The sequence below is a fragment of the Acomys minous genome (genome assembly GCF_964271855.1).
Source record: "Acomys minous genome assembly, chromosome: 1".
NCBI classification, from domain to species: Eukaryota; Metazoa; Chordata; class Mammalia; order Rodentia; family Muridae; genus Acomys; species Acomys minous.
The window spans coordinates 70,572,783-70,598,866 of record NC_140483.1 but is presented as its reverse complement, the minus strand read 5'-3'; the positions used below and the strand labels follow the sequence as shown (position 1 = coordinate 70,598,866).

The 26,084-nt window shown below is 47.7% G+C and overlaps 1 protein-coding gene across 6 annotated transcripts in view; it reads left to right on the top strand.

Moving 5' to 3' along the window:
* Positions 1-26,084, top strand: part of CLASP1 (cytoplasmic linker associated protein 1) — a 220,730-nt gene that overhangs the window by 56,181 nt on the left and 138,465 nt on the right. For all 6 annotated transcript variants that reach the window (XM_084774619.1, XM_084774618.1, XM_084774616.1 and 3 more), the window contains exons 3-6: positions 19,707-19,785; positions 21,324-21,427; positions 22,540-22,631; positions 23,369-23,444. In XM_084774619.1, coding sequence (XP_084630745.1) covers positions 19,707-19,785; positions 21,324-21,427; positions 22,540-22,631; positions 23,369-23,444 — 351 coding nt within the window. The remainder of the gene's footprint in view (positions 1-19,706; positions 19,786-21,323; positions 21,428-22,539; positions 22,632-23,368; positions 23,445-26,084) is intronic.

The window sequence follows — 26,084 nt, the reverse complement described above, 5'->3', positions numbered from 1 at the left end:
CTGCTTGGATCATGTTTAGCCTTGAGGCATGACTAAGCACCCATAGTAACATTCTAAGGTCAATTTCTTATGTCACATGTTTTTTCCCCAACACCTCCCAGTCCCCCAAGCCCCTAATTCTCTGAAGACAGCTGAAGAGCGTAAAGAAAATGTGTCCAGTTAAGTCTCCTTTCAAGCCCCCCACCCCTGCCTTTTCATCCAGCCTGTCCAGAAACAGGACTCAGATGCCAGTCTTTTTGCCTGGCTTGTTAAAGCAGTTTTCCAGCCACTCTCTGTCTAGGCCAAGTGGGCCTTCTAATAAGGTCACTATGCATTGCTGTGGATTCACAGGAGCCTTGATGCTCAGCTGTCTGGAGATCAAGCCCAGGTATCAGGCCTCTCGTGGCCCCGCCCTCTCACGGCTCCGCCCTCTTACGGCCCCGCCCACACTTCCAGTCCTTGCTCTGACCCAGCATCTTCTCTCCATTCTGGGACAAGCTGAGCAGATGCCTTTCCCAGTAGTAGTTCTTTTTTTTTTTTTTTTTTTTTTTTTTTTTTTTTTAAGATTTATTTATTATTTATACAGTATTCTGCACACATGCCAGAAGATGGCACCAGATCTCCTTATAAATGGCTGTGAGCCACCATGTGGTTGCTGGGAATTGAACTCAGGACCTTTGGAAGAACAGACAGTGCTCTTAACCTCTGAGCCATCTCGCCAGCCCCCAGTAGTAGTTCTTTGGGCTGTGTGGATCCCGGCTCCTTAGCGCTGCTGAACCCTCTCTATGGCTAACTCTGTGCTCTGGCTCCTGAGAAGCCTGGCCTGTTTCCTGGTTGAAGGAGTCGACACAGTAGCTGGTATTCCCTCCGTCCCCCTTAGCCACAGTTTACTCTGCCAGACTACGCTTGTCTTAAATTATGGCCCTTTGCATATTTGTCTCAAGTATATTGCCTGCGATTTTGCAGATAAGGCTTCCTTTTTATTTAACCTTGGGCTTCTGAGTCCCTTTCTTGCCCAGAAAGACCCGGTGCTCTTGTAACTGCTTATTAAATTCAGTTATGTTTGACTGGATATTAAGTGTCTCTTGCTTGCTTTTATTTGAGGTGGCTATTTCTCTCTCTTTTGTTTAATTTGCTTTGTTATAAAAAACAAAACAGCCAGACGAGGTGGCTCACACCTATAATCCCAGCACTCCAGGAGGCAGATGCAGGTGGATCTCTCTGAGTTCAAGGATAGCCTGGTCTAAAAAGTGAGTCCAGGACAGCCAGCCAAGGCTGCACAGGGAAGCCTTGTCTCAAACAATAAGACCAAAATTCTCTTTTGAGTTAAAAATCCTGCCTTTTGAATGTGTCCTAAAGCAATGTAGTGGTGTGAGCAGGACTGGCTGTGATACAAATGGGTAGAAATGGTACTCGTGAGAAGTTGGCTGACTTTTCATCTTTCTTGATGATGAAGTTGAATGAGGGTCTGATGGTGAGCAACAGCCAGGAATACCCCCTTGTTCATCCTATCTGACAAATGTGGAAAATAGGTGTTGGTTGGATGACAACTACCTTGACACTTGACACTTGCTTTGTGTTCATTCCTGTGATAAAGGCCTCGACCAGAAGCAGCCTGGGGGGTGGGGGAGAGGGTTTATTCAATTTACATATCTCAAGTCATCGTCCATTGTGATAGGCTAGGGCAGCAGCTCACGCAGAAGGAAGCCATGGAGGAATGCTTTTTTACCTGCTTGCTCTCCTGGCTTGCTCAGTTGTCTTTCTTTAAAGATTTATTTATTTATTTATTTATTTATTTATTTATTTATTTATTTATTTATTTATTATGTATACAGTGCTCTGCCTGCATGCCGGAAGAGGGCATCACATTTCATTATAGATGGTTATGAACCACACCATGTGGTTGCTGAGAATTGAACTGAGGACCTTTGGAAGAGCAGCCAGTGCTCTTAACCTCTGACCCATCTCTCCAGCCCCACTTAGCACTTGCCCAAGGATGGCACTGCTCACAGTGGGCTGGACCCTCCCACACTATCAATCAAGAACACAATCAAGACACAGGCATTGTGATACACACCTTTAATCGCAGCACTCTGGAGGCAGAGACAGGTGGATTCCTGTGAGTTCGAGGCCAGCCTGGTCTACAAAGTAAGTCCAGGACAGCCAAGGCTACACAGAGAAACCCTGTCTCAAAAAACAAAAATGAAAAACAAAAAGACACAGGCTTGTCTACAGGCCAATCTGATGGGGCATTTTCTCAGTTGAGGTTGCTTCTTGAGTGACCGTACCTTGTGTCAAGTTGACAAAAACTAACCATGTTCAACACACATTCTAAACTTTGTTAGCAACTGAAGAACTGAAGTTAGCAACTGAAGTTAATTAATTAATTATTGCAAATGTGATATTTAGTTTGTCAACTTGACAGTGTAGACTCACCTAGAAAGAGATTCTCAGTGAGGGCCATCAGGAGGTCAGCTGTGGCCCTGCTACTTGCTTAATGCTGACGTGCCTTTTGTTGTGTTATGACTGTTAAAGAATGAATTGGTCCTTCGTTTGTTTAGAATCCAACCTGCTCCTTATCTGAAATCAAAGACATTTTGAGTTTTCTAAGGAAATTTCTCTGCCAGGACTATCCCAGAATATGGAGGGAGGTTCTGACACCCTCCTTAGCTGCCCTGGTCCTGATGTCCCCAGGGATCCCGGAGGGAGCTGCCTGGCTTCTTTGAGTACCCAGCTGAGGACTGCCACTCTAGACTGAGCTAATGGGCTGTATGGGCCACCCGTCCACTTCTGAGTCCACTGTGTGTGTGTGTGTGCGCGTGCGTGCGTGCGTGCACATACGTACCAGTACAAGTCCTTGGGGCACTAGGTTAACCTCTGCGTTTCTGTGCTGAGCGTTTTACCCTCTTGACTTGCATCAAAGTTTTTCTTAGAAGAATTTTCCGAACTGCATTAAATTGATGGAACACAGAGAATCAATCCATAAGGCCCTAACTTCCCTCTATATTTTATGGGTGTAAAAATATGCAAATCTTACAAACTCACCCCTCTGCCCAAACTTTACAAGCTGTGCAGTGCCCTCTGGGAGGACAGAAGTGTCGCACAGAGGAAGGGACAGAGCTTCCTGGCCAGGTTAAACCTCCAAGCCCCAGGTTGTGTGGGGCTCCAGAGTTACTCCCGTTCTTGATATTACTGCCCCTCCCCCTTCCCCCCAGACTCCCCTTGGGATCTCAGGTAGCTGTAGGAGAACAATTAAGCTAGAGATGCATTCCCAGCTTCTAATTTTGCCTTTTGAGAAGAGGAACCTCGATGGTTTAGGAGAGAAAAAGAAACTATCCCCTGTCTTCTCAACAGTGGACCTAGGGGAGCAGAAGTGGCTCATCCACGTCTCTGTGTTAAGTGTTATAGCTAAGTCGTTAATGTGTGGCAGGAACAGAGTGCCAGAGTCCAGAACCTTCTGGAGTTGATGGCTCTGGAGCTGGACCTAAAAGGTCAGCAGGATTTTGGCAGGAGAAAATGGACATTCCAGTGGCCTGAGCAAAGCCATGGCAGCTGGAGTGGGCTAGGGAGGCCATGGTCACATGTGCTGAAGCCTTGGGGTGCTGCCCTTCCCTGTCCCTGGGGGAGGGCAGGTGGGCTTAGTTTTGCTGAGGTAAGATGTGTACTGAATTGGAGTGCTTTCTCACCGCAGTGCTCAGATATGTATTCCATGGATGGAGGAGGCTGGCACAACCAAAACAGCTAGATGCTCACCGATGCCCTTAGGTGCCAGGCTGTGCTGCACTTTCAGGCAGATCATTTTAACTCACTGCCAGTGGCTGGCTAGTTGTTAGTTCATCCCCCTTTATATGTGAAGACGAGTGGGAGAGTTGGCATGTGAAACTGGACTATTTGGGTTCAGAACCCAAAATTCTCTCTGGACTTCTCTGCTTAGAAAGGTAGGTAGGGGGCTGGAGAGATGGCTCAGAGGTTAGGAGCACTGACTGCTCTTCCAAAGGTCATGAGTTCAAATCCCAGCAACCACATGTTGGCTCACAACCATCAATAATGAGATCTGTATACATAATAAATAAATCTTTAAAAAAAAAAAAAGAAAAGAAAGAAAGGTAGGTAGGTGCTGGATTCAAGGACATCAGTGCCTCACAGCGGGCGGGGCAGCTAAGCTAGTAGGAGTCCTCGGTGGCTTTTTTTTTTAGCGGTCCCTAGGTGTTTCAGTTTGAAGTTAAGGAACCATGTGGCGTCCAACGTGGTATCAGTGTTCCAGAAAACACTTGAGGTGAAATATGGTTGTTATCACAAAAAAGTGGCCATCGGCATTTAAAGCTGACCTAAGACCTGGACTTGTGCTCAGCAAACCCTCATGCCTTGGCTGAGGGGCTTTGAATGTGCTTGACCACAGGCAGTCTTAACTACAGGGGTCAGGCCAGTAAGTGAGGCAGGCATCTTTCATTCTTTGCCAGAGTTCCACTCAATAACAGCTTTACAGGAAAAACAGGGGACCACAGCCATTTCTACCATGTGCTTGCATTTTACAAAATGATTACTATTGTTGTTTGGTGACTCGTGTGTGTGTGTGTGTGTGTGTGTGTGTGTGTGTGTGTGTGTGTGTGTGTGTGTGTGTGTAGGTGTAGGTAGGTAGGACAGAGGTCTACACACTTTAGTTTTGTTGTTTCATTTCTTTTTGTTTTTTTGGTTTTTTTTTTTTTTTTTTTGAGGCAGGGTTTCTCTGTGTAGCCTTGGCTGTCCTGGACTCAGTTTGTAGACCAGGCTGGCCTCGAACTCACAGAGATCTGCCTGCCTCTGCCTCCGAAGTGCTGGGATTAAAGGCCTGCATCACCATGCATGGCTTGTTGTTCTTTTAAAAAGGGTTTCTTTCAGTATTTATTTAATTATATGTGTATTGCCTGCATGTATGTATAGATCCCTGCCTGGTGCCTAGGAGGTCAGAGCATGGTGTTGGATCCCCTGCAACTGAAGTTAAGGATGGTTGCAAAGCAGTACGTGGTTGCTGGGAACCAAACATACGTTCTTTATCCTGGAGTCATTTCTTCAGCCCTATGCTGCTTCTCCTCCCCCTCTTCCTCCTCCCCTTCCTTCTCTTCTTCCTCCCCCTCCTCTTCCTTCTTCTCCTCCATCTCCTTCTCCTTTTCCTCCTCCTCCTCCTTCCTCCAGACAGGGTTTCATTGTATAGCCTGGCTGTCCTGAAACTCACTTTGTAGACCAGGCTGGCCTAGAACTCAGCAGATCTGCCTGCTTCTGCCTCCTAATTGCTAGGATTAAGGCGTGTCCCACCAAGCTCAGTTTGTTTTTTGTTTGTTTTAGTTTTTCATAGGTAATGGGAAGCCAAACTCAGAGCTTCATGCTTGTGTGGCAAACCCTGCAGTAACTGAACTATCTTCTGTTTTCAAACCAGAGTACACTCAGCCTTCATCCCTCTAGGTCCTAGCCTGAGACCGAAAGTTACATCCGTTCTGAATATAGATAAAATTATTTCTTTGTCATAGTTCCTTAACCTGTACATCTTTTACAAACATACATTGTGGCAGATATTATAAGACAGCAAATAAAGTATATAGGAAGCTATGACTAGGTTACATACAAATACTGTCATATTTTGTTTTTTGTTTCTTTTAAAATTATTTTTATTGGAGGCTGGAGAGTTGCCTTAGTGGTTAAGAGCACTTGTTGCTCTTGGGGAAAGCCCAGGTTTGATTCTCAGCATTCACATGGTGGCTCATAACCATCCACAACTGCAGTTCCAGGGTATCAGGTACCCCTTTCTGACCGCCACGGTCACCAGGAGTGCGTGTGGGGCACATAAATACATGCAGGTAAAACATTCAAAACATATAAAATAAAAAAACCTGAGTAGAGAAATAAAATGTTTTTATTCTGTTTTGTGTGCGTGTGTGTGAGTTGGTTCTCTCTTCTGCATGGTCTCAGGATCAAACTCTTTGGCTTGTCAGGCTTAATGGCAAGAGCCTCGACCCAGTGGCCATAGTTTTTGTTTTTCTGAGATAAACTCTAATATCATAGTCCAGGCTGGCCTGAAAATGGCTGTGTGGCCCAAAATGGTCTGCAATTTGAGGCAGTTCTGATGCCTCACCCTATTGAGTGCTAGGCTATTGTGACACTTCATCTCAGGGACTTGAGTATGTCTGTCTGTGTGCTGAGTGTCCCAAAGCCAGGCCTGCTGCAGAAGGGCAACTACATGGAACAGCGGAAGGCGACAGTGTGCCATAGCTGCATGGCTGATGGGGCAGCGCCAAGAGTTAAAAAGTGAGTTTTCATGTTATACACCAGGAAGCGCCGAGGCCCCGCCAGCAGCCTGCGCTCACCTGCCTCCTGTTCTCTCGCACACCACAGCCGCCACTTCCCAGCCGGGGTCTATGGTTTACTGGCTGGTCTTGTGAGAATTTTCTGGTAGCTTGGATTAAAGCAGTGAAATGTAAGAAGGGTGCTGAAGGTCCATTAATAGGATCTGCAGCTGTCAATCTCAGAGGGGAGCCTGGGCCAGCGCTCAGGGCCAGCCCAGTTCCTCTCCGGTTTCCAGCCCCCTTTGAGACAGACTCAATGCGCTTTTTGAGAATTTTTTTTTCTCAGAAAAGAACAGATTTCAAATTTTTGTTTAGTACCTTCTCAGAGTGTGATAGACAAATTGACCCCAACCAGGAAAGGACTTAGAGGTCGTGGGCCCTGCTCCTTGCTCTGTACTCTGAGTCTCAGGGTTGCACTGGCATATAAACTGGGCCGCAGATGTCCTGGTCATGCCTGGTGATCTTTGTTTGAGTTGCTGTGCCAGTAATGGCCAGAGTTGGAGCATCCTGGTGAAAAAAAGCCCTTGGCCCACAGCATGGAGCGTCAGCTGTTGCTGTAGCCTCAGTGCCATGACTGCCTTTCTCTGCCAAGGGAGGGACGGACATGGAGGGTCACAGCAAGTTCAGTGGGAAAGTAGCTTCAGGGCAGAGCTTTGGCTGGCTGGAGATAGAAGCCGCTTATTTCAACTTGTTTAAAGACAGTTTGTTTTGTTTTCGCTTTAAATGAAGCCAGGTGGATCTTTTAGGGGACCAGAGCTGCTGCAGAGGGTGTGACCGTCTCCTGAGGTATCTGGGTGGGCAGCCCTGCTGGGAATGGCAGCCCGGTTACAAGGGACTGATGGACATGGTCACAGCAACTGCTCATGCAGGGACACAGAACTGCTTAGGAAAGGAGCACAGGCAGACATATGGTTCAGCCCCAGGGACTCATGCCCAGTGGGACTGCGCGCTCGCTTTGCCCATGGGAGTCTTTCTGCATACTTCTTGTCCTGGCATAGCAGAGCTCTCCTTTGGCCTTCATACGTCCAGATGTGGATGATAAATTCTTTGCAGTGGGAGGCAAGATGCTCACCACAGATGTGCCTGAAGTGTAGATAGAGGTGCCACCTGGCTCCTTCATGAGCATAGACTTCCTCCTACGCCTTCCCCGCTGTTAGGTCAGAGGACAACTTGCAAGAGTTGGCTCTTGGGCTGGAGAGATGGCTCAGTGGTTAAGAGCACAGGCTCTTCTAAAGGTCCTGAGTTCAATTCCCAGCAACCACATGATGGCTCACAACCATCTATAATGAGATCTGGTGCCTCTTCTGGCATGAAGGTGTTACATGCCGGCAGAACATAGTATACATAATAAATAAATCTTAAAAAAGGAAAAAGATAAAAAGTCAGCACTCTCTTTCCACTATGTGGGTCCTAGAGTTGGAACTCAGATTGTCAGGCTCGGTAGCAAGTGCCTTTACTCCCTGAGCCATCTGGTTAGCCCATTATGCACTTTCTCTACTTGTTCCTTGTGACCTCATGTGTACCTGCGTTCTCTTGCTTCTCCCAGTGTACCTACCCCTTCTTGTCTCTCTGTGGCCTCCTGAAGCCTTCAGGGTATTTTGGAATCTGGGCCATCAGATTCCGACTTGCCTTCCCTCGTTTCTCTTCTGGGGTTGTGTGTAGGAAAGGGAAGTCATTTGTGTCCCGCCTGGCTCCCCCAGCCCTCCAGGGTGTTTGCCGGCTGATATAAAGTGCTCCTATCACCTTAATGGCTGTCAGGAAAAGGCTGATCAAAAAATGTGTCTAGGCTTCTTGTCTTTAACTTTGCAACTCTGCTTACAGCATCACAGAAAGAGTTGGACTTTGGAGCCTCCTCAGATATGGGAGCAGGTGACAAAGCTCTCGCTACAACAGAGACAGGTCCAGAGCCCTTCTGCCTTTCAAAGTTGTGTGGCCCACAGGCAGTGTGTGGCTGAGGACAGTCATTAATATAGCCCGACACAAACCGTACGATGATTTAAAGCATTATGAGATCTCTCTCCCTCCCTCCCTCCCTCCCTCCCTCTCTCTCTCTCTCTCTCTCTCTCTCTCTCTCTGTGTGTGTGTGTGTGTGTTTATTATTCTCAAACATGAACTTTGTAGTTGATAACGTTATCCTGTGATTTCAAAAGGTTGTTCATGCCTGGCCCTAAGATCTTTGGTAATCCTTCCATGGTTCTAACTTCGGGTGCAACAATTATGGAAATCAAACCAGTATACAGTGGTAATAGCACATTGCCAGTCTTGGGCCAGGGGGTTAAGTGACAGGGTCTTAGGCAGAATGCACCATGTTTTCTAAGACCAAGCATTTATACAGAATGGGTAAATGTTTTATGTTTTCTTGAATCTGCTTTTCATCATTGTCCTAGGCTGCACAGTTATTTCATTTGAAATAATTATATTGTGAACTTTAAGCATTTAATTAAGTGTGTGCCTCTGTGTGTGTGTGTGTGTGTGCGCGCGCGCATGTATGCATGCATGCACACACCTACATTGTCTAAGATTGGAAGTGAGGCCAGCCTTTGGGAGTTAGTTCTCTCTCCACCATCTGAGGGCCTGGGCATTGAACAGAGGTTCTCAAACTTGAAAGCAATCCCTTTGCTTTTTTCCAAGGCTAGGTTTCTCTGTGTAGCCTTGGCTGCCCTGGATTTGCTGTACTCATAGACACCCACCTGCCTACACCTCCCTGAGAGCTGGGATAGCAGGCATATGCTACCATGCCCAGCCGCAACCCCTTTTCTTGCGGAGGCATCCTGTTTGCCAGTGAATTCCACTTTCCATCTCACATACATTATGTTTTGCTTATTTCTCCTAAAGATGGTCCCACTTGTTAATAGTTTTACATTTGAAATCATGACCAGATGGCAGTAGGAGATAGTGGAAAAGAAGCTGGCTGGTACTAGACAAAGAACAAGCCCTGACCAGCAGCCTCCATTAGAGGAGAGCTGCTTGTACTTGAGAGGACGAGGTACTCAGGGGGAGTGGCAAGCCAAGTGGGGGCGGGGCTATGTACTCAGGGGGAGTGGCAAGCCAAGTGGGGGTGGGGCTGTGTACTCAAGGGGTGTGGCAAGCCAAGTGGGGGTGGGGCTGTGTACTCAGGGGGTGTGGCAAGCCAAGTGGGGGCGGGGCTGTGTACCATAGGGGAGTTTAGTTTGGCCTGGGTTGCTTGTTCTTGCTGTCAACCCTGATGAGGCAAGTTTTACCCTAGTACTCATGTGGTGGAAGGAGAAAGCCAGCACCTTACCAGTAATCCTCTGTCCTTCACTCCTGCATGTGCCCTCTTCCAATAAATATATAAATGCAATACAATTTTAAAAAACGAGGACTGGAAAGATGGCACGGTCTATTCTTCCAAAGATCCTGAGTTCAATTCCCAGCAACCACATGGTGGCTCACAACCATCTATAATGAGATCTGGTGCCCTCTTCTGCCATGCAGGCATGCATACATGCAGGCAGAAAATTGTATACATAATAATAAATAAATCTTTTAAAAAGTTTAAAATTTTTTTTAGAATGAAGTTATGCTGATAAGTTGTAACATTTGAAAGGCTAGAAGAGTTGTGAAGTTAATCTAGCGCTACTTGGTTTACAGAAAAAGGAACCAAGGTCTAGAGAGAGGTGACTTATTTTCAAATGCCCTAAGCACAAAACCAAACGAGAGAGGATTTCCTGTACCCACTGACACAGAAACCAGCACGTGAACGAACCAGACCCCAGGGCTAAGTGCCGTGCACGTGGAATTTACATGGTGTATTTCTGTGCTTAGTTTGATCCCCATAAATAATAGAAGAGTTTGGGATAGCTCCAGTGTGGAAAAGTTTCCGTAGCACATTGGTCCAAAAACAGTCAGGATGGTGTTCCACTTGGCTTCTTAATAATTCTTTTCCTTCCTCTCTTCTCCTCTTCTTCTTCTTCCTCTTCTTCCTCCTCTTCCTCCTCCTCCTCCTCCTCAGTCACCACTCCTTCCTTCTGTACCATTTCTTTCTATCCCTCCATCCCTCCCCACCCCCACCCCCTGCTTTCCTCAGTCCCAGTCCTTGCCCTGATGTCCTGTTTATGGCCATGGTTCTATGAGAACAGTGCTCCAAGCTGCAGTATACAGAGGAAGGGAAGGAGGGTGTGGTCACTAGTCAGTGACTCCCCTGCCCTCCCAGACTAATGGTCCCGTATCTTAAACCTGGTTCCTAACTCAATTAGGAAGATGGATTCTAGAGGCCAAATACAGGGCGCACCTTTATTGTCTTCTTTAACTTGTTATTGTGAAAAGATCCAAACATATTCCAAGGAGAGAGCATGTCCTAATCTGCACACGGCTGTCAGCTGACACGGTTACCCGTGTTGCTTGTTCTGAGACTGCTGGCTAGTGCAGGGATCCGCCCTGTTGAGGTGGACATGACCTTGGAGCTGAGGGCACTCTCGGGGAGGGTTCTCTCTTCACCGTGCTGACAGAGCCAGCCTTCCTCTCCACCCTGGTGGCAGCTCCTAGGGGAGTTGAGTGTTCAGATTTAAAACGTGAAGGGCGTGGGAGATCGCTCAGCAGGGCAAGCATGAGGATCCGAGCTTGATCCCCCAGACCCATAGGGAGAAATCTGGGTGTAGTGGCACACACTTGAAATCTCAGTGCCGGGAAGTGGGAGACCGGGGGATGGCTGGGGATGGCTGTGACTCGTTGGCCGGCTAGCCTAACCTACTGGATCAGCTTCCAGCCAGTGAGCTTCCTGTGTCTTCAGGGAAAGCTGGGCAGCACCTGTTCTATCGCTGTGAAGAGACACCATGGCCACGGCGGCTCTTATAAAGGAAAACATGTAATTAGGGCTGGCTTACAGTTCAGAGGTTCACTTCATTATCGTTGTAGCAGGAAGCATGGTGGTCTGCAGGCAGACATCGTGCTGAAAGGGCTGAGAGGTCTACATCTGGATAGACAGGCAGGAGGGAGAGAGACACTGGACCTGGTTTGACCATTTGAAACCACAAATACTATTTCCAGTGATGCACTTCCTCCAACAAGACCACACCTCCTAATGCAGTCCCTGCTGAGCAAGTATTCAAATCTATGAACCTGTGGGGCCCGTTCCTTTTCAAACCACCACAGTGCCTGAGGAATAATGCCAGAGATTGTCCTCTGACCACCCGTTCGCAGCCACACACCCACACCAAGTCTTTTCAGATATCAAGTGTGTCGTTATGCTTGTGTGTGCTTGGTATGTGGCGTGTGCACATGAGTGTAGGGGTGGGTGCATATACAGAGACAGTGAGACTGTGGGTGTCTTTATCACTTTCTCATTATTGTTGTCTTAAACTCAAAGTTATATATGCTTGCAAAAATTTAATAGTACATAAATAGTACGCAAATGATGTCCAAGATGAATAGTGAGTTGCACACACTGCACACAACCAGTGCATTGAAGGTTTGCTCTTTTAAGTAGAATTGTCCTATCTAAAGTGTTCTGCAGCTTTACTAATGTAACATGGGCTTATTTCCATTAAATATCTGTCAGTCTAGAGTGTTTCTTTCAGTAGCTGCATTCCTATTTTTGATAGTGAGGTGATATTATTTGTTCTGTTGGACATATGCATGCGTATGTATACTTACTTAATTACATTTTTATTTTATTATGTGTGTATCACACACACACACGTGCACGTATTGTCAGAGGACAGCTTGTGGAAGTCACATTTACTCCTTTCTCCTCCTACCATGTCGGCCCAAGGGATAGAACTAAGGTTGCCAGACTTGACAGCACCTTTATCCACTCAGCCATCTCTCTAGTCAATTTTAATTAAGCCTTTCTCTTAAAATGATTAAAGGATTACTATATGCATTTCATCAAGGATCCTACATGGGTGGAGTTCATTTGTCAAGACAATTAAAAAAAAAAAAAAACCACCAGGGACTTGGTACTGCGCTGCTAGCCACCTGCTGGCTTTATTGTTTGCTTCTCTATTCTTGATTCCATTCTGGAATCCCAGGTCGATAAGTCATGATGACGATGACGACGACGACTTTAATTGCCTTACTAAACATAATTTATTGTTATAAAATTCACTCTTGATGGGTGGTGGTGTCGCATGCCTTTAATCCCATCATTCAGGAGGCAGAGGCAGGAAGATCTCTGAGTTCAAGGCCAGCCTGGTCTACAAGTGAGTGTCTGGACAGCCAGGGCTACGCAGATCAACCCTGTCTCAAAAAACAATAACAAACATTTCCACTTTTCTATATGGAGCTCATTTTTTTGCATATTCACAGTTCTATAACCAACACCACTGCTTAATTAAAAATTCCTAGATTTATTTTTGTGTGTGTGGACATGCACACATGCCACAGCATGCATGTGGAGGTCAGAGGACAACTTAACAGGAAGCCATTCTTTCCTTCAACTATGTGATCCTGGGGAACTGAGCTCAGGTCACCAGACTTGGCTGTAAAGGCCTGTGGACTCATCCACTGGGCTACCTTATCTTACTTTAAAATCATCTTCATCTGAGGAAGGACCTTCTTAGGCATTAGCAGCCATGCCCCATCTCAGTGCCTGGCAGTGGCAACCGTTAGCTCCCTTCCTGTCCCTGAGTAATTTTCTGTCACTATCCTAGATATTTCATAAGCACCATACAGCAAGTGTCCTTTGTGTCCATCTCATTTCGCTGATCACTGCTATTTTCACATCTTCTTCTTCATATTGTGGTATGAACTCAGAATATTTAATTTATTATTCTCAAATAGCTATGTAGAGATGCACATATTTAGCTTATCTGGTCATCGGTTGTTAGATGTGTGGGTTGATTCTCTATGTGATGTGAATAGCTGTGTTTTGAACACTGGTGTGTTGTGTAGACAAAGGATTCCTGTTCTCGGGTGTTTTCTTAGGAGTGGAATGTCGGGGACAGAATTCTCTCATGGTTACCACTGATGAGTTTCGAGACTGGGCCCTGTTACAGTCCCACCGAGTGTATTCGGGTTCCAGCGTTTGCACGTCCCTGCCTACAGCTGTCATCATTTCTGAGTTCTGTCATCTGGATTTTTGAAGACTGAGCATTCTGCTCCTTTGTCTCAGTCCATGTGGGTTGCATTTCTCCCAAGCTATACCTAGCCCACCTCCGCTGCAGTGAGCGCCTCTAAAAGCTTTGCCTTTAGGTCGGGCATAACTTGAGTGCAGCCTGTGGGGAAACTGGGTTGCTGATGCCTGCAGCTCAGTGGATTCACTTTTTCCTAAAAAGTTCTTGGGGTGCACAGGCCAAATTACATGCTTCAGTTTATAAAACCGTGTGTGTGTGTGTGTGTGTGTGTGTGTGTGTGTGTGTGTGTGTGTGTGTACACATGTGTGCCCTCGTGTCCATGCACACACACGTCACATGCGTGCTATAGTATGTGTATGGAGATCTTAGGACAACTTTGGATGACTGGGAAGAGGGAATTGATGTAATTGTATTTTAATGAACAAAGTCTGGACAGAAGCACGTAAGTCAGAAAGTACTCATTCATATTGAACTTGACTTTGAATCCAAGAAAAAGATGGTTTTCCAAGGGAACAACAAGGGAATCCATTCATTTACTCAACAGCTATGGTTCTAGACAGTGAGGAACTAAGTAAAACAATTCATGAAGCTTGTGTTCTGTTTGGGAGAAACAGTCAATCTGTAAGCCGCCTAAATACATTCTGCAGAATTTTGGAAAACTGAGTTGACCACAAGAGAGCAGTGCAGTTTCTGAGTCTTGTGAGTAGGTGTGGGAGGGTGCGGACGCCATGAGTGCCAAGCTCTGCACTGCCTCTTGGCTCTTGGTCTGTACTGAGGCATTGGCCTCCACCCATAGCTCCGCTCCCGGATGCCTCAGACCTGCTGCCTCCTTGGCAGCCAGAGTCCTTCTACTGTCTTATCACCAGAAAGGCCAGAGAGTTCTTTTAAGCCTAGTAATAGCTTTTGCCTTAAAAGAAAAAAGTATTGAGATATCCAAAATTGACCCATGTGTACAGTTCGATTATTTTCCACAATTTGCATAGCTACCTCACAGTCTGATTTTAGGACATTTTCCATCATCTCCGTGGGATCCCTCCTGACTGTTTGTGGTCGTTCCCCTCTGAACTTCAACCTTATGAACCCGTTTGTCTCTTTTCTGTTTCAGTGAGTTTGCCTTCTCTGGAAGTTTCTTGTGACCAGATTTGTCCAGTATGCCGTCTTTGGCATCTTGTTTTTTCACTGAGCCTCGTGTTTTCTAGGTCAAGGTGGGGTGTGCATCTCCTTTGTTGTTAAACAGTGTTTTATCGAGTGGATATGCCAAGTTTTGTTTGATCCTCTGAGTGCTGTCACTCCCTAGTGTAGATCACCAGGGTTTGAAATCTGTCCTCCGTTGGTGAGTCTTGGGTGACTGGAGCTCTTAGCACTGCCCAGCTTTTGCAGCCGCCCTGTGCTCCTTTCATGGCCCGCCTCATTTCCATTTGTGCTGCAGGTGTGGTGGTCTTGGGTGGCTAGGGAAAGGTACATTAAGTGACATTTACTGAAATGAAAACTTCTGGTTCATGTTCACGCTTTCTACATTTCTCCCTACATACATGCATGCACATGTATGTGCGTCTGTACACATGCCAGATACCCTCGGAAGCTGTCCGTCTTGTCTACCTGGCCTCCCTGCCCCCTCCTGCAGGGTCTCTCCCTGGCATCTGCATCTCACCAATGAGGTTAGGCTGCCTGGCCAGGGAGCCCCAGTCATCTGCCTGTTTTCTGCCCCCCCAGCACTGGGATTACAAGCTTGTGCCAGCAAACCCCAGCCAGCAGGTGCTGATGAACAAAGGCAGAAGGCAGGGGTCATACTTGAGTGGCAAGCCCCAGAGCCATCGCCCCAGCCCTGCAGGCACCACACAGTATTGGACTCCGTATCACAGAACACTTCTCCAGGCCTGACTTAGAAGCACAGCTTCCTAACTCTGCCCTACACTGGTTTCACCTGACCTCTAACTAACCTTTTGTGGGCAGTGTAGCCTCCTGTGAAGGGAAGGGTTTGATGGTACAGTGTCCTACGTCCCTTCCTATAGTCACATCTCTGTAGGGGCAGCACCTGGCAATAGCTATCCCCTAACTGTCTCCAGGTGATATTCCAGGACTGAAAAACAGCCAGCCCAGTGGCCTAAGTGTTACCTCAAGTGTCCAGGGACTCCCAGGTGACTGCCCTGAAGGACAGCTCTGCGAGACCAGTCCCCCATTGTGCATGTGTGTGGATGGCTCCTTTTTTTTTGGCGGCGGTGGGGGGGGGGTTTCAAGACAGGGTGTCTCTGTGTAGCCTTGGCTGTCCTGGACTCACTTTGTACACCAGGCTGGCCTCGAACTCACAGCACTCCGCCCGCCTCTGCCTCCTGAGTGCTGGGATTAAAGGTGTGCGCCACCACTCCCAGCTGTGTGGATAGCGCCTAAACTTACATTTTCTCCTGTTGGGTCTGTACTGTGCTCTTCATCTTGGAACTGGAAACAAGCACAGTAGAGCACTAATTATTTTCTCCTTTAGCTGGTACAAGGCTGCAGCTGAACAGTGGAGGCACCGATTACACAGTGTGTGGAGATGAGCACCCTGCACCCTGCACCCTGCACCCTGCCTCTCAAGGGCAGCCGCTGCCTTCTGTGACAGTGTCACTGGGGAAGCAAGAGTGATCGTATCCCTGCAGTTGTCCTAATAAACGTTGGTGCTAAGGATAGTAGCACACGTGTGGACACGTGTCCACCTTTTGGTAGGGGTATGGAGGGCTGGGTCAGCAATCATGAAAGCAAGCCGGGCAGCCACTGAAAATGGACCATCGATCCGCCGGCTGGGGAAGATTTCCATAACACTGGGGGAGAACCACATGTGTAGGCATGGCAGATGCATTATGGGATGGCTAACAATTTACCAGTTGTCATTGGATGGTGTGGTTTTAGGCAAGCTTACTTTTTTCTTTGTGCACCATGACTTTGTTCCTTCCTTACTTTATTCATCTAATTAATGTGTGTGTGTGTGTGCATGTGGAGGCTAGAGGTCATTTTCCACTTTTATTTTATTTTATTTGTTTATTTACTTACTATTGAGACAGGGTCTCTCTATGTAGTCCTGACTGGAACTTGCCAGATCCGCCTCCCTCTGCTGGGAGTAAAGGTGTGTGCTACCATGCCCAGCTCACTTTGATGTTTTGAGGTGATGTCTCACTGATGGTGGAGCAAGATCTGGGGATCCTCCTGTCTCTGTGTCCCCGACATGAGGATTACAGGGGAACACCACTACACCTGGCTTTCCTGTGGGCTCTGGGGATGGACATCACGGCCTCACAGTTGCTCTGCAAACACTTTAAACTCAGCTGTAATCCATGCTTTCCTGATGAAGGGGAGGGTCCTTAAGGGTACCTACTGTGTGCCTGGCGTGTACTCTGTAAAGTGGATGCATTGTTAGGAAAGCTGCAGTGGATGGTGGGGCCCCTGGCCCCCTGAGTTTGGGCTTAGAGGGCCCATGTGATTTTTCAAGACCTGGCATTATCAGGGCACCAAAGAGAGTCAGCTGACTTTGGAGGTCTTTTGGTGTTGCCTGGGAGGTGTTGTGACTTACCCAAGGTCTTAAGCCACTCAGAGGGAGGCAAACAAGCCTGAGAGTGCCAGGTCAGTGTATACTGTGTTTGCACCGGCCTAAAAATGGCCTTGGTGTGGTCAGGAGGCTCGGGTTTGCTTGCAAACATCATGGCCTTGGATAATCTCTGTATGGGTCTGGACTGCTTTGCTTCTCCCAAAGTGCCTTACGAATGAGGGATCTTATCCAGTGTGGTCCGGCTCATCGGCACCTGCCTTTGTTCCTTCTGCTCTGTAGTCAGTCCTGGTGTGCAGTAGCGGGGAGTCCTGTCACGCTGTACTGAATGTCTTGCTATTTGTATTTCTACATATACTCATCAGGCTGTGACGTCCTTGCTGAGGGGGAAGCAGGTCTGTGGAGCTATGCCGCTGCAATCCCAATGCTTTCTCTTTGGTGTGTACAAAGTGTCAGCATCACTCTTGTGCTTCAGGAACATGTGCTAAGGGCTTCCGCAGCACAGTCGTGTGTCCCAGCAGACCAGCCAGTGTGACTGCCGGGTGACTCACGGAGGGAGGGCAGCTTGGGTGCCGGACGGGAAGGGGTGATTCCCATTCATTTCTGAGTGGGACCAAGCAGCATAGCGTGAGATCATATTGTGCTGTGCAGAGCAGCACACAATTTAAATTCAATAAAGTGCTTATTTCAGGAATTTACCTTGTGTTACTTTGGGACTGTGGTTTATTGTGATAACGAAAACTGCAGGAAGGCAGTTGTGGTTAAGGAGAGAAGATGGCGTTAGGCTTAGCTTTTGCATTGTGTGGAGATGAGCGTGTGTTGAGCATCCATTCATCTGTTATGCTGCTAACTGTAGAGATGACGCGGCGCTCATGGCGACACAGAACCCTGGCCCTGCTTTGCCTCCTCTGTCTTCATGTCCAGAAGCAGACTTGCTAGAGCACGCAGTTAAACATTTAACTTTCTGAAAATTACATTTTGAGAATTTAATTTTGCACACTGACACTCACTTCACACTTCCGCCAGCAGTGTACAGGAGTTATTTCCCTGCACTGTCACACCCTCCGTGCCTTGTAGTAGCCGCCACTGACTGTCAGCTGGTGCTTTTCACGCACTGTGTCTGAGCATTTTTCTCCTCTCGTCTGCGTGCGCATGCGCTTTGGAGCTCTCTAGCCCCTTGCCTTGTGCTGCGTTTGGCTTTCCCTCCTGTCCGGGTTCTCTTGCTCTGTGTACAGTGAGTGCACTTTAACAGAGCCCGTTCTTTGTCTCTTAATGTGGTCTGTTTATTATTTGGTCCTTCCAAAAAACAGTCTTTGGAATGTCATTTTTCCTTTTCCCGGGAAAATTAAGAGGATATAAAAAGCTACTTTCACTGTGGCAAATTTTCAGATATCCTTTGCTTTGACCTTAACAATTGAGCACTGGTCAGGTGTTTTGAGTTTCCCTCATGTTTTTCTTGGGATTACTCCCGGCTTTAAAGGAACTGTCACAGAGGTGAAGTGTGCATTACATTGTATTGAGCTTACATCACCAGCATGACTTAGCATTGTTCAGGCCGACCTTGGTCACCCGGCTGAGGTAATGATTTGTCAGGTTTCTGTACTGTAAAATCACCTCCTTTCTCTACTGTGCTCTTTGGAAGGAAGCCAAACCAGAGAAATTCAAATACCGTGGTTCAAAAGTAAAACCAGCTTGGTTTTTTGTTTGTTTGTTTTTAAGAAAACGCTCGCATGTAGACCTATTTTAAACGTTGGAGAGGTAAAGAGGGGTGTGGCACATGACTTTAATTCCAGCAGTTGGGAGTTGTGAGTTTGAGACCATCATGGGCTACAAATTGAGTTCCAGGCCAGGCCTATATAGATCCAGTCTTAACAACAAAAATACTTTATATATTTCCAAGTACTTAATCCCTCCCAAAGCTGGTTGGACATTTGAAGTACTGTGTTTTTTTTTCTGTTTTGGAAACTGGGCGGAAACTAAAACACGGGGTCCGGCCAAGGGTTTGTACCAATGGTGGTTGTGCATGGTAACTTTGGAAGTTTGTATTAGGACTAAAGGGAGCGGAGCGTTCAGACCCCGGCCTCGCAGTGACGCCATCCTCTGCTGCCCCCTAGCAGGTAGCGGAGGGTGATGCGAGATGCAGTTCTGTCCTGTTTTTGAACGTTCGGGTACGGAAAAGAGGTTTTGTGGTTTTTCCAAAAATTGCACCAAGGTAAAGCAGAGCTCTAACCGATGCAGGTGTGTTGTCAGGCGTTAGCAGTACTGCCCTCACTACACGTTCATTGGACAGTAGCGCAACCCCAAGAAAAGGATGGTTGCCTGCAACCACGCGCGCCGGGCAGCCGGGAAGCTGCAGACCCTGGTCGGGTTGCGGTGACCGCTGCAGCCGGCTTGCCCCAGCCCGCCCGGTGGACAGTATTTTCTACGAGTGCAGCTTCCGACGCCTAATACCCTCTCTGCTTTCCTGAAACTTCCGAGGGGCTTCTTTAGACTCCTGCTTGACTTTACCCAGAAGGCCGCGCTCCACAAGTCTGAAAATTTGCATACGCGCCTCTCTGGGCGTGGCCAGAGGGAGGTGCAGTGTTGGCCTTTTTGGGCCGAGACCTCGCTAATTTGCATACGCAACTCTGGGGCGGGGCTTTGGTCGATCGGGGCGGGGCCGGGCCATGGTGGTCTCCTATAGTTGGGCTGTTTCTATTTCAATGGAGTTTCGCCTGGGCGAGTTTTTCTTCCAAATCGTAATCGGGTTTCCGTGGCGAGCATTCTTTCCTAGCGAGCCGACTTGGCGGCCCGGGCTCTGGAACACGGGCACGAGCTCTGCCACCGCACCGATGACGCTGAGCTTGTTTCCCGTTATAGGTGGTTCTCCTGGGCATGGACATCCTGTCGGCTCTGGTGACAAGGCTGCAGGACCGATTCAAGGCGCAAATCGGCACAGGTGAGCCCTGGCAAGCGGACTCTCAGCCTCCCCTCCCACCCTGGACTCACTCCCCCTGAACTGGCACCTTTCCCTCAAATCCCGAACTATTCCTTCCTGCTGTGACCCTCAAATATGAACTTTTACTAGTAGAGGATTTTATAAAAGATTAGTCATCAACTTGATGCCAGCCAGTACATGTTGTCCCAAGCCCCTCCTCCAATATGCAGTTTTCTCCAATATGAGAAGTCCTAAAAAAAAATTAGTCAGTTGGATTTTCTCACAGTTTAGATGCTATTAAATCAAGGTGTTTTATGATGGCAGTATATGCACTAAGCAGTTCTGTTTATACAGCGGTTTCAGTAAAAAAATCTCTCCATTCCCTTTTCCTATCTTCTTTCCCTTTCGGGTGTGTATGGGCAGCGAGTGGATAGAACCCATGTCCTCTGTGTGCCCGCCAAAGACTCTTAACACTGAGCCACAGCGGTAGCTGGGATCTCCCTGTAGTGATTGTCATCGGTGATGGTCTTTTCCTTTTCTGTAGCTCCGTGGTTAGTGCGCTCACCGAGAGAGATGGTGAGACCACAGAACTTTTACTGCTAGGAATTTGGTGTTTGGACCATTTTCCATTTCCCTCCTGCATTACATGAATTCTCAAAAGAGGCCTAACAGGCATGGAATCGGCGTGAGTGGGCTGGCCCCTGCCTCAGCGTATGGATGTGCACATACCAGTGTGTGTTGTGTGCACAGTGAAGCGTGTTGAGCTCTGCTCCGCACAGAGCCTGCTATTTGATGGTTTTCTTAGCGCAGGTCAATTACAGGCATGGCGTTTTGTGCATAGAGTGTATTTTGGTCATATCTCCGCTCTTGCAGTTACCTTCTGTCCCCCTCCCGCTCCACTTAATTCCCTTCTACTTCCATAGCTTTCTCCCTCCATAACCCCTGAGTTTCATTAGGCTTGCTTACGAGACATAGGTCAAAGGTTGTTTACAGGGTAACAGCTCTTATCCACAGAGTAACCACTCATGAAAATGGCTCCCTCTCCCATCAACAGTTAACCTGTCTGTAAACCCTCAGGGAAGGGTGGGTCTCTGTGAGCCCTCCTACTTTAATGTTTTTTTCCTTTCCTTTTTTAAAATTATTTTTTATTTTTTATTACTATGTTCCATATAGTGTTGGCTGGCCTTAAGTATTCCATGCAGCAAAGGATAACCTTAAACTCTGACTCTCCTTCCTCAGTGTCCCAAGTGCGGAGATTACAGGCACACAGTGCTGGCCCAGCCCATCCTCCTTCAGGCTTCCTTTGTGTCACCGTTGCCTGCCAAGGCCTTTCATTTTAATAGTTCAGCCGGTTCCAGATGTGTCGGGATGTGGCTGGAGGAAAGTGAGGGCAGAGACAGTGTGCCCAAGCACCAGGGTCTGCCAGGGTCTGTGGTTCTGGATGCACCTAAGCAAGGAGCTCTGGCAAGGATGGGTGCCTTGGAACAGCCAGCTGCTAACTGGGCACTGCGTGACCGCAGATCTGTTTTCATGTAATGCACTTGTATTTTGGTTTCCAGTGTTGCCAAGTCTAATAGACAGACTGGGAGATGCTAAGGACTCCGTGAGGGAGCAAGACCAAACGCTGCTGCTAAAGATCATGGATCAAGCTGCTAACCCCCAGGTAGGGCAAGAAAAGTGCGCATGTGTGCAGTCCCCAGGCTGATGGGTTAGAGATGGGCTTACTCAGGGCTCGACAAAACACCATGACCGAAGAGCAAGTTGGGGAGGAAAGGGTTTGTTTGGCTTACACTTCCACAACACTGCCCATCATGGAAGGATGCCAGGAAAGGACCTCAAACAGGGAAGCACCCTGAATGCCGGACCTGACGCAGAGGCCGTGGAGAGGGGCCTTGCTCCTCCTGGCTTGTTCATCCTGCTTTCTTTTAGAACCCAGGACCACCAGCCCAGGGGTGGCACCACCCACCATGGGCTGGACCCTCCTCCTTTGATCACTAATTGAGAACAGTGCCTGACAGCTGGACCTCATGGAGGCATTTCCTCAGTGGAGGCTCCTTCCTCTCTGATGACTCTAGCTTGTGTCAATTTGACATAAAGCCAGCAAGTACTGAGAGGAGCGTTCTTACACGGCCCACAGTCCCTCCTCATAGGAGTGATCTAAATTCTTAACTAGCAAAATGTATCATTCGAGTGAATCAGTGGGTTGGACATGGGTGTTGAGTGTTTGGTTAATCTGTTGGGCCCCTTAGCTGATTTCCGTGACTGGCTCTTCATTTCTCTGGAAAGAGGCAGCTGCTGGTATCCGAGGAGCCGGTAGGCCTGGCTGGCCCTGGCTCCTATGTGATAAGTTAGCTGTGCTCGCTAGAACAGATGACCCAGCCCCTGCCTTTCAGGGACCCACTCACTGTTGTTGTTGCAACTGGGCAGCCAGCAGCAGGTTCTCGGGGAGATAAAGCAAATATTTGGGGGCGCCTCAGTGAGGAGAGGTGTTCCAGACAGAAAGCAGTGTGTTCACTTACTGTCCTGTGGGCTGCGCTGTTCTCAGTCATAGCATGGGGGTGATTCTGCCTCCTCAGGGTGGTGGGGAGAGTCCAGCAGTGTCACATGAGTAGAGTAGTTCCCTGCCCTACTTCAGTGTGATTGGGAGAGGACCCTGTGGGTGGTGGGCATGGGACCAGTTTGGTTCCTGCCAAGAGGCTCGTTTTCTGTCGACTCCTCCCTTCCTGTGAAGAGCTGCAGAATCCTTACGTCGCCCTTGTTTCTTGTCACCTGCAGTATGTGTGGGACAGAATGCTCGGAGGCTTCAAACACAAGAACTTCCGCACAAGAGAGGGCATCTGCCTCTGCCTTATCGCAACACTCAATGCGTAAGTCTGGGATGAACCTTCAAACTCTGCTTGGCTAAAGCCTTTTTTCCCCTGAATAAAAGATAGGGTCTAGCTGGGTGTGGTGGAGCACACTTTTAATCCCAGCACTTGGGAGGCAGAGGCAGGCATTGCTATGAGTTGGAGGCTAGCCTGGTCTACAAGTGAGTCCAGAACAGCCAAGGCTACACAGAGAAACCCTGTCTTGGGGGAACAAATAGATGAGGTCTCATGTAGCATTCTGATCTTAGGCTCCTTTTGTGACTGAGTATGCCTTGAACTTCGAGCCTCCTGCCTCCACCCCTCAACAGCTGCAATTACTGGCACATGTGTCCTGTTTATTTGGCTAGGCAAGTACTCTAAAATTTGAATTACATTTCTTGTCCCTTTGCTAAAACAAAAGCAAAGACCACCAGCACCACCCTTTATTCTGAAGTAATTAGATCTGCAGGTAGTTGTAAAGCACTGAGAAGCAGCTCCTCTCCGGCACCTGGGCAGTGGTGAGACTTTGCAAAGGATGGTGTGGCTTAGCAGGGCTAGGGTCTGAGGCAAGCAGGATAGCAAGGCACAGGCCAGTGAAGGCCTGAGCTCTGCAAATGGGCTATGGGGTGCTTTGAAGTAGAATGGAGGGAACCCTGGTGTGAGGGGCTAATCACACCTTGGGGGGTGGGTGGAGGAAGAGCAGGTGTGGTGTTGGCATCTTTCTTCCCTTTGTTCTCACTCATACCTTTTGATTTCAGCTCTGGGGCCCAGACTCTAACACTAAGCAAGATCGTGCCACATATATGTAACTTGCTGGGAGATCCCAACAGCCAGGTGAGTGCAAGTCATGCAGCCTGCGAAGGCGCATCTGGTAGGTCTGTGTGAGAGGCGGGTGGGTGGTGCTTATCTCTGTGGACCTCTAACTGTGATTTAAGAATTTTAGCTCACCGTTGGCATTTATAAATTATCACAGCAAATGTAGTGGCAACTCAGCCTTCCTGTACATTGTACTGAGAAATCATAGCGATTTCTGGGTATAGAATCATACTTTATAGTCTATCAGTGGACTGGAGAGATGGCTAAGAGTACTTGTTCTTACAGAAGATCAGGGTTCAATTCCCAATACCTTCATAGTGGCTCAGGTGGCGTAGACAGACATATGAGCAAAACACCCATGCACATAAAATCCAAAAACAAAACAAAACAACAACAACAACAACAACAACAAAAAACCTAAAAGCAAACGAACAAAACAAAAAACCAGAAATGGCCACAGCAGTTTTTCAGAAAGATTTCAGTGCTCTGCTGTCACTTCTCACCCTCAGGCCTCTGGCCTTGTTTCTGCAGAAGTCCCTTAGCGAAGTCTCACCTCACCATCCTAGGACCCTGTGCTCTGTGCTGTGGGGGTCACACCAGCATCTCACTCCTCAGAAGCTCAGATCCCATGTAGATTTGGAGGGGCACTGGCAGTGAAGGTGTTAACATTTAGAAATGGGAAAGTGATCTTCTTGTTCCCTTTAAAGCTATTCAGATGAGTCTCAGAGTTCATCTGCCTCTTCCTAGGTTTTCTCTCTTGACATTTGCCGCCAGGGGATGCTCCCTCAGCAGACACAGGCAAACAGCTTGAGAGCTGCCCTGAGCTGTGTTGGGGGAGGGGGAGCAGAGGCAAGTATGAGCATCTCTCTAGGGCTTTTGTCAAGGTTCTCCTTGTTTTGGAGTAACTCGGATTAAGTGTCACATGATCAGCGCAGTCCCACATCCTGAACACACTGACTCACTTGTTCTCATGTTTGCCATTAGAGACAGCATGGGTATCAGTTTGAAGATATACTTGGGCCGAGAAAAAAAGCCTAGAGTAAAGCCATGTTGGCCTTGCACAGCTGGCCCTGGTGCACACTTGGGTCCGTGCATGTTGGTGACAAAGCAGATGGCTATCTTACGTTAGGAGCACTTGCTGCTCCTGTAGAGAACCCCAGTTCAGGTCCCAGCACTCACATGGCCACTCACATGGCCACTCACTGCTGTCTGTAACTCCAGGTCTTGGTGTTCTGGTGCTCTTTTCTGATCTCAGGGTTTCAAGTACATACAAAGTGCACATAATATACATGCAAGGCAAAACACCTGTATACATGTGAAAACTATAAAAGATGAAAAGCAACGGAGTGAAACAAATTTTTTTTTTTTTTTTTTTTTGAGACAGGGTTTCTCTGTGTAGCCTTGGCTATTCTGGACTTACTTTGTAAACCAGGCTGGCCTCGAACTCACAGTGATCCACCAGCCTCTGCCTTCTGAGTGCTGGGATTCAGTTTGGCCGGGTGTGGTGGTACATGCCTTTAATCCCAACAATTTTTAAAAAATAAAATGTGAAATTGTATTAACAAACTGATTTGTTGTTGCTGTTTTTGAAGACACAGTTTCTCTGTGTAGCCTTGGCTGTCTTAGACTCACTTTGTGGACCAGACTGGCCTCAAACTCACAGAGATCTGCCTGCCTGTGCCTCCCAAGTGCTGGGCGTGCACCAACACGCCCGGCCAAACGGAATCTTAACGACCACTCTTTGTATCTGTAGGTGCTCGTACTTTATGGGCCACTTTCAGCACGGCCTGTTGTTGTGGTTTGAGCCAGAGGCCTTAAATAAGAAAATTCTTATGACTTTTTAATGCTTTTTTTAATCTCTATTACCCATCTACATTAGCACTCTGGCAGATCGACTGTATATCTGCTGTGCCTCACACATTTCCAGACGTGTGTTTGTTTTCTGAACCTTTGGAAATGGCACGCAGACATAATATTTTTACTCTGGACAGTTCAGTGTAATAGTAAATACACGTTTTCTCAAAATAAGTGTATGTGTAAAGAAGACACGTGGAGGTGGAAGGACAACTTGGGGGAGGCAGTTTTTCCTTCTTCATGGGTCTGGGGATGAAACTCGTCAGGCTTGGTAGCAATCCACTCTACCTACTGAGCTACTTCAATGGCTCCACATGCCGTTTTTATAGTAAAGAAATTTAGCACCAATACATTGATATTTAATGTCTACTCCATAATGAAGCTTCTCAAAGTGAACACGTCCGTCCCGTCCCTTACTCCTTATGTAACTGCTTGCGCAGTGGTCCTTTGTCTGGCCAGCTGATGTACTTGCAGCACATGAGGGTCTCAGGTGCCTCTGGCCTTGAACTACTGAGTCTTACTTGGATCCTGACACCTGCTGCACTTTATCTGGACCTGGTGAGGTCCAGCTCCTCTGAGCACTTACTTGACTCCTCCCTCCTTCCACCCCACCTTCTCTGTGCATGTGTGTAGGTGCAAATGCCGGGCTGTGTGGGTGGGCGGGTGCATGCGTGCATGTGGAAGCCAGAGGACAACTGTGGTACTCCGACGTTCTTCAGGCACTGTCTACCTGGGTTTTTTGAGATAGTCTCACGGTTGTAGAATTCCGTGTGTAGGCTTCACTGGATGATCATTGAGCCCCAG